Below are 8,518 nucleotides of genomic sequence, written 5' to 3' on the forward strand. Positions count from 1 at the left end.
CCCCCCCCCCCCCCCCCCCCCCCCCGTAACCAAACACTCCTTCTCCCGCTCCTCCAACCAAACAAAGCACCGAGAAAACCAGACACGTGTACTCGTTTATGAGCAGCGCGTCCAGCGCGTACTTGTACATGGACAACAAGTGCATGAACACCCACATCCTGGGCATGCTCTCCTCAGAAATGAAGTACCCGCTGAAGAGGAAAAACCCGGCCAGCAGAACCGTCACCAGCGACGAGCCGGCGATGAAGTTCGGAGCCAGGGAGCTGAGGAAGATCACGAATGAGTTGCCCATCAGAATGATGACCCAGACGACGAGGACGAAGTATGCGAAGGCTTGCCACGTGGCGCACAGCCCCACCAGGAAGTAGACCGAGACGGAGTAGATCACGGCGATGGCGAGGAGGTCGGGGAGGAACACGAGGGTGTTGGCGATTATGTAGGAGGAGAGACGGTAGACGCCGCCGGAGGTTTCGCGGAGGAGGATGGGGCGTTCGTTCAGGAAGATCGGGAGTGCTTCGGTGGTGGATGAGAGCAGGAAGGTTAGTGTGAACGCGAATAGACCGAATCTTTTCTCTATGCCTGCCTTATCCATTCCGATGTTTATGTAAATTGTCCCTGTTCATCGTTGTGATTATTATTTTATTCTTTTTAGAACTGAATTATAAAATGTGAAATTAATTACCTAAAACAATTCCAACAATGAGGGCCTCCAAAGTGTTGGTCAAAAGCAACTGCCTCGTCCTGAAAACTATGACCCAAAATCTCCAATGGAGGGTGTCGATTTCATGTAATCTGGAGCTCCTGTATTTGATTTGATCATCTTCATCGTTGGAGCGCGCGACAATGGCGGAATCAGAGGAAGGAATCGAACTAGAATTAGAAGAGGGGGCAAGCTGGTTCAGAATTTCCATGGCGAATTCCAACGGATTAAGCTGCGGAGGAATTGAAAATTCCTTCGAAACCAAAAAACTCTCAAGAGTCGGAAGAGTCCCATGATGAATCACAGACCCTTTACAGAGCAAAAGAATCCTATCAATGGCCGACAAAATCCGGAAGCTCGGCTGGTGAATCGAAAGCACGACCGTCCGATGACGGGCCAAACAGATGGATTTAAGGGTCGATATTACATTGAAGGTGGAGGCGCTGTCGAGGCCGGAGGTGGGTTCGTCGAGGAGTAAAACGGCGGGGTCGTGGAGGAGGCTGAGGCCGATAGAGACGCGCCGTCGTTCGCCGCCGGAGAGGCCGGAGATAAGGCGGGTGTTTGGCTACGTGGGTGAGGCGGAGGTCGGCGAGAAGGGAGTCGACAGTGGCCTGGATTTGGGATTTACTAGGGAGGAGAAGGCGGGCGGCGAAGGCGAATGTTTCGGAGACGGTTAAGAGAGGGAGACAGGCGTCGTGTTGAGGAACGTAGGTGGAGAGTTTGCGGAAAGTGGAAAGGTTCAGAGTGGAGGAGTTGAGAAGAACGGCTCCATGAGTCGGGGTGGTTCGAGCGGCGAGGATATCAAGAAGAGTGGATTTTCCGGCGCCGCTTGGGCCGACAGTGGCGAGAATTTGAGAAGGATGCTCTGTGAATGAGATGTCTCGGAGAATGTAGGTGGGTTCGGCGGCGGTGCAGGATTTGAACCAATTGTACGGCGAGGCCGTGGTGGCGGTGGTCGATTTTGCGTAGGTTATTGATGACGTTGTTAATGTATAACTTCTCGACGGCGGTTGGTCTTCTTCCATTGGGAGGAGAGAATTTCCCGACGATGGGCGGAGAGAGAGATGTGAGAGTGAGAGATTTGGAGAAGGTGATATTTCAGAGTCTCCGTCTAATGCTGTTTGATTGATTTAAGAACATTTACAGATTGATTAAATATTTTGTTTTTTTGGTAATTGTTTTATGATGTTATATGTACTAAATTCTACATTATTTTTAAACAATGGGTTGAATTTATAATTTAATATTATTTTATGCATTATATGTGTCTGAATAAAGTAATAACAATTAAGGATTTTTAAAAATAAAAAATGAAATCCATTTGAGAATTACGTAAAGAAAACTATAGTATATTTCTTAAAACAATAAAAATAAATAAATAAAAAGGAAAAATAAAGTGAAAATTATCCATGGATTTTATTTTGTGGAGAGGCTAAATTCATTTTCGAACTTGTTGACAGTGAAATGACATTACGTACCCAGAGAAAGTGAAGGAAAACTTGTGGCTACCAAATTTTGCATGCTTTTTTTTCTCCGTTTTTATTTATTTTATTATTCTTGTTTTTAATGAAGCCAGAGATAATTGTTGACACGTGGCAAAGGCATGGAGTGGGGACAAATATCAAAGGGAGATATTGAATAAAAATAACCAAATAAATTTAAGATACATTAATTTATTAGATTTTTGTCCATTTTCGCTAATTTTGAAAAATTAAAAATTAAAAGTTTAATTTGATGAGGGGATTCTCATTTCTTTATATCAATTTCACCGACTTGAAAATAGAATTACAATCCAATTGAATCTTACTTCAAAACAAATTAAATTAAGAATTACAATCCAATTGAATCTTACTTCAAAACAAATTAAATTAAAATATTTAAACTTGCGGAGATCTTAGTGTAAATAAAATATAATTTTTTAAATAATTAAAGAAATAACTCAATAACTCAATCAGATTAAGCTGAGTAACGGATTCAAGTAATTCAAAATTTAAAAAAAGAGTTAGGAATGAAATGAAGGAAGGAAAGAACAGGCCCCACTAATCCAACCAAAGCCTTGTTGAAGTTCAAAGTTCACGAGCTGACTGTAGCGTCACAGATTCCCATGATGCTGCGTCTCCGCCCGTGACGCCTCCCTCTATGTAAAACTAGCGGCCGTCCCGTCCTCCTTCCAACTCAAAGACAAAACCTCTTCTACCTATTTTTGTGTCTGATATGGTGATGGCGGCGATAAAGCTACATTACTATTTGGATATAAATCTTTAAATTTGTCTTCTAATACACAACCCAGCAATTTTACAATTTTTTTTTCGTGCATCCAACCGTGCAAAATTATCAGTTCCCTTCAGGAATTGACGAGCTCCAAAAAAATAATGACCGTTCAAATCTTATCTGAATTGCGACAATAATCGGGGTAAGTTGATTTGGAAATAGAAAACAACGTCTCTTTAAAACGCTAGTTAAAATGAAGAAAGAAATATTTATATTATAAAAATACTAACAAACTCATTACCAGTTAATTTTCCTCGAGCATATGGAAGAAGGTGGACGTGTACAAACTATTGTCATAGAGCCTTTTTAAATTGTGTCAAAAGTTTGGGCAATCATGGGCCGAGAAAAGCCCAATTAATTAGCCTCTCCCCCTCCACTTGGTGAAAATGTGGCAAATTAATTCTATCAAAATTTACAGTGATTTTTTTTTAACCATTTCTTGACTTGGATTTTACTATTAATAAATATATTAGATTTGTTGTCGATAATATATGTCTTGACCAATTAAACTATGTTCAAGTTGATAATTATTATAAACTCTATACAACATGACATAAACGTGTTTAATTTAATAAAATTAGAGATCCAACGATGAAAAAGCAATAATAATTAATTATATTCTAAACTATAATGTTGAAGAAGAGGAATAACCTACCCAACTTTGATCCCAATGTTCATTAAAATAAGTAAATAAATAAATAAATAATTATGGGTTATAATTGGGCATTCATTTTGGCTAAAGACAGAGAATATATGAATGGAGACAAGGCAAATTGAAAACGTTCGGAGAAAAACATGGTGTTGGGTTCTCTCTAATTTGTCCAAATTTTTCTCTACGGATATTCATTGTATTGTGGGAATCCATGTCTTGAAAATTTCCCAATATTATTTCAATTCATTTTCTCTCTCTTTCTCATTCTAATTTATTACTGATTATAAAATTCCTTTACAGTGATTCAGTGAACCAGATTTCATGGTCCCATCTCTTCTTCCAAATGCCGCAGTTATTTTTATTTTATTTTTACCCTTCCCACAAAAAGAGAGATTAAAAAAAAGGAACTAAATCATCTTTTTTTTATAAAAACAATGCAAGGTGGAGGGAGTTGAACTTGATTGGTTCCTTAGAAAATACCAAATTTATGGGGTTTTGTTCAAATATTGTACTTTTTTTTTTAATTTAATAATTACAAATTTGAGAATTCAATCATAGATTATTTTTAGAATTTTTGCACCATGGTAGATATTGTTGGATGAAAGTCGCGGCTAATTTAGAAAATGATTATGTGTTTATAATTAGTAAATATTCTCTTTGATAGTGTGATGTCTTTTAGGGAAACCCAAAGCAATGCTATGAGAGCTTATGCTCAGAGTGGACAATATCATACTATTGTGGAGGGTCGTGTTCATCTAACAGAGATTATTTATCTCGTAAAAAACTAAGAGGGTTAAAAGATTTGTAAAAAGGAATTTTTTTTTTAATCTTTTTACCGCATTCAATTCAATCTCTTTATAGCTCACACTAATTAAATTAACGAAAAGGATGCGAAGTGTTGAATTGAGAGAAAGAAAGCATTTTTATGCTTTTTCACTTTGAACTAATTAGCTAAGCCTTTTGTTCAATTAAAGCATGCTTTTTATGTCCCAAACTAAAGTAAAATTCTCCGTTCATGTTTCCAAAGTCAGAAAAAATAAAGCTTTTTTAACAATAAATTTAAATATATACATATAATTTTTTTTTATAATTTAGTCTCATTTGATTTCAACGTATAATGAAAAATGAAATAAAATTGTCATATTATTTACAATTTAATTAAATTTAAAAGTCTATGATTTAAATAAATAAATAAGTAACAAAAATTAAATTTTGATTCTTTTCATAACTTATGGTATTAGCTAAAGTTGGTCAAAGGTCTGTGAAAGTTTCAAAACTTTACCTTTTAAAGAAGGGGAAGGAAAATGAAGAGTCCTACAGAAATACAATAGCTGTCAATCTTTTAATAAAATATAAAGATTCCTCGTAATTTGACCTAATTAATTATTATAATTTTGCAGAAAAGTCCAAAACATTATCCATTTTATTTACTTTTTTTACTTTCATTTTTAGCTCTATTATTATTAAGTATATTGTAATAAGAGTTGAACTAAGCTCCATTAATATTTTTTATATTTAAAAATAGAAAATGAAATAATATAGAAATGGAAATACAATCATCATTTAAAACTATTATTTACTAAATACACCTCCGAGCGAGTCAAGTCTAACTGACTCACTGAGTCGCTGTTTATCATTTCTAAGAAAAGAAAAAACGAATACTGTGCTGCCACTGCCTAATTCAGTTTGCTTTTCATCTTTTTTTTTTTTTACAGCAAAACCCAAAAAAAAAAACGTTCAGACGCTCTCTCTCTTCTTCAACGTTGTTTCGCCTTCCTTGGCTTCTGAGAAAACATCTTTTCCCGCCTTCTCCTTCTGCAAATCGCCAGTCCCGAATTGGTTATCGTCACAAGTTCCATCAACATCATCTGAAATTTTCGATTGAAATGATTGTTAGAAGTTAAGGATTTTCAAACGAATTAGGGCATTCAAGAAGAAAAAATAACGTTCAGTTTTATTGTTTTTGAATCTTGCCTCGGGTAGCGCTGAATGACCTTTTGCAATGCAAAATGGCGCTCTCAATCCCGTCGTCTTGCTGTAAAAGCGAATCGTCTCTCCGATTCGTCGGCGATACAGCCATTCCTGTCGCTGAAGATGACGATTTACTCTTCCCTAGACGCCTGCAAACCACTCGGATGCCTATCGAAATATTCCTCTGCTTTTCATCGAACGATGTAGCCGTCGTAGTCACCGGAGATGATGCCGCGGACGAACTGTAGTTAGGTTTTCTTGAAACTTTCACATACAGAGGCTTGATTAATTTCAGATACTTCTGCATTCCTTCTCCGCAGAATCTCTTGGATTGATGCTCAGATGCGTCATTTCGATTACTGTTTCTGGAACTGTTAACTCTGTTGAGTTTGAAAGTGAATCGTTTGCTTTCTGTGCTCTGTAATTTGAGAGACAACGGCGAATCTGTTTCGTCCGTTCTTTGTTTCGCCATTAATTTCGGCTTCTTGAACAAGGAAATCGAGAGTCTAGGTGCCGATTTAGGAATCGAAACTGGAACCGGAGACTCTGGCTTCGAACTGAGTTCAATCGGAAGGATTTTTCGTTTCGAGATGAGATCAGATTGGGAGAGAAGAAGATTCCGTTGAGAGAAACAGAGTTCGTTTTCGCCCGAGAGAGAGAGGTTCCTTTGGTCAGGAGATTCTCCAGATCCTGAAGAACGAGGAGAGATGAAATCCAAATCGAAGAATGAATCTTCATCCTGATCGTCGCCATAGAAACGAGAGCGAATGAGAGGATATGCAGTTTCAACAATGGAGGAGAAATGGGCGTAGAGATTATGAAACTTGACGAAGTCCAGAGCTTCCATGGCGGAGAAGGTATTGGGAGAAAGACAAATTGGGCAGCGAGGCTTTGGCGGGTTTTATAGAGCGGCCGTGTGTCGAGGAGGGGGGCCGGCGAACACGTGCCAGACCCCGAAAATAACACAACACAAAACCTTTTTTTCCTTTTCCGAATAAATTCATTTTCTTTTATCTAAAATTTTAATTTTAATTTTTGTAAAACAATTATTTGCTTTTGTTTTCTTGAAAAATACTCTATTGCAATTATAAAAATCCCATTGACACTTTATATCATTAAACATAAATTAAAAATATGTTTTAAATTTTAAGATTTTAAAATCAATTTATAATCATAAAATTTCATAATCTAAATATTATCTTGTGGAAAATATAAAATCTAAATCATTTCATAAAGCTTAATATTTTTTTTATATATTTATTTAATTCGAGTAAATATGATAATTGTTTCCTCTTTCAGTAAATTACAAGGTTCTATTCAATTTCCCATTTATTTGAATTAAAAAAAAAAGAGTGAAATTATTAAAGGATAACACAAAAATATAAAATATTAAAATTTTGATTTTGTTTTCTCGAGGGGATAAAATTTAAAAAAGGAAAAGAAAAATCCCGACCTCCAGGTGTACTTACTTTTCGAGTGTGAGAGAGAGAGAGAGCTTTTAATTTTGTACTTTTTTGCCCTCTACTTCTGACTCTCCGGCACTCCGTATCGAATTTTGATTCCCCACCATGCCCCTGCCTTTGACTCGACAGAACCTCTTTGATTTATTTATTTATTTGTAATTATTTTAATCATTAATTACTTAATAAATATTTCTACATATAATACAAGGTGTCTCCCAGTCGTAGACCACAATATTCTTTTAGGGAAAGTGTTATTATTGATTCACGCCGCTATGTTTTGTTTCAAAACACATAGGCTTAACTGTGGATTTTAAAATTTTTCTCATTTTAAACTATAATTATTTATACACATTTAATAATCTTATTTTTAAAAAATATGACACAATATCTACCATTGTGAACACGAAGAATTTTAATATTTTATTAAATATATATTAAAAAAAAAACTAAAAGTAATTTTGAAGTAAAGTTGTAGAAAGTAACAGGAAATTGATTGTTGTTATCAGAAAAAATCAGAAGATATGAATTTGACTTGACTATCATATAGACACAGAGGAAGATGTAAAAAGGCAGACTGGCAAAGCTTGGGTGCTCAGACTGCAAAAATAGAGTTAGACTAAGGCTTCTTTTCCAATATTCTATATTTCTTCATTTGTAAAATTAGCCCTTCACGCGCTCTTCTCTCACGCGACTCCAGATCATACACCACCAATCCATCCACATGTCGAACCACCCGAGCCGATTAAGCCGAGCCGAAACAAAACAAAACAAAACAAAAAGCTTAATAATTAAATGGTTAAATTGTAAATTAATTTTTTTTTTTTAATTTAAGAAGTTAGAAATGAGACAAAATGACAAGAGGAGCTTGATTTTGTTCATTGCCAAGCCACGTGGATTATGAAAATTCTATTATGTAAAAATTTCCTTATTAAAGAATTCGAGCGGTCCAACTCGCACTCTAAGAGTTAATTATTTTAGATTTTTCTTCGAGATAGAGTTGAGTTTCCGAAAAATTAAAAATTTTGATTCAATTTGATGATTTGATTTTTTTTTTTGGTAAGTGAAGTTCATAGTCCAACCTCTCCAATTAACTACTCACTTTTAATTTTATTTTTAATATAAATAATATTTATAATAAATAGTAACATGTGAATATTTAATATTTGAATTTGATGAAACTTTAGTTATTAATAATGATATATACTTTTTATTAGATAATAATAATAAAAATTAACTGATTCAGCCTAATCCTATCCAAATAAAAAATGTCTGTTGTGAACTAGGTCATTTGAGCCAATAATCTCAAACAACAAGTTTAGAGGTGGTTAAAAAAAATAAAAAAAAATAGTTTTTTTGTTAAGAATAAAAATAAGTTATTCTAATTAAATGCTCTTTTTAAGTGGAGCAAAGTTGCATTTATTTATAGAAAAAGCCCTTTCTTTTTCTTTTTCTTTTTTTTTT

The 8,518-nt window shown here is 35.2% G+C and overlaps 2 protein-coding genes across 2 annotated transcripts in view; both read right to left on the reverse strand.

Annotated features, from left to right (window-relative positions):
* Positions 1-1,741, reverse strand: part of LOC111449939 (ABC transporter G family member 4-like) — a 2,598-nt gene extending 857 nt beyond the window's left edge. Inside the window, 4 exon segments of the mRNA XM_023090031.1 lie at positions 18-75; positions 77-615; positions 683-1,262; positions 1,264-1,741. Coding sequence (XP_022945799.1) covers positions 18-75; positions 77-615; positions 683-1,262; positions 1,264-1,725 — 1,639 coding nt within the window. The 5' untranslated portion in view covers positions 1,726-1,741.
* A 3,418-nt stretch (positions 1,742-5,159) lies between these two features.
* On the reverse strand, positions 5,160-6,473 carry LOC111449936 (probable membrane-associated kinase regulator 5). Its single transcript, XM_023090027.1, has 2 exons — positions 5,598-6,473; positions 5,160-5,491 (listed from the first exon to the last, which is right to left on the reverse strand). The coding sequence occupies exons 1-2, from the start codon at positions 6,439-6,441 to the stop codon at positions 5,361-5,363; spliced, it is 975 nt and encodes a 324-aa protein (XP_022945795.1). The 5' UTR covers positions 6,442-6,473; the 3' UTR covers positions 5,160-5,360.
* Between the last annotated feature and the right edge of the window lie 2,045 nt (positions 6,474-8,518).

The sequence above is a fragment of the Cucurbita moschata genome, unplaced genomic scaffold (assembly GCF_002738365.1).
Source record: "Cucurbita moschata cultivar Rifu unplaced genomic scaffold, Cmos_1.0 Cmo_Scf00011, whole genome shotgun sequence".
Lineage (NCBI taxonomy): Eukaryota > Viridiplantae > Streptophyta > Magnoliopsida > Cucurbitales > Cucurbitaceae > Cucurbita > Cucurbita moschata.

Excerpts from the sequence above, each read along its gene's own strand:
- LOC111449936 (XM_023090027.1), bottom strand. The coding sequence starts at position 6,441 with ATGGAAGCTCTGGACTTCGTCAAGTTTCATAATCTCTACGCCCATTTC. Across the intron at positions 5,492-5,597 it reads GTCATTCAGCGCTACCCGAG|ATGATGTTGATGGAACTTGT; the intron begins GCAAGATTCAAA and ends CGAAAATTTCAG.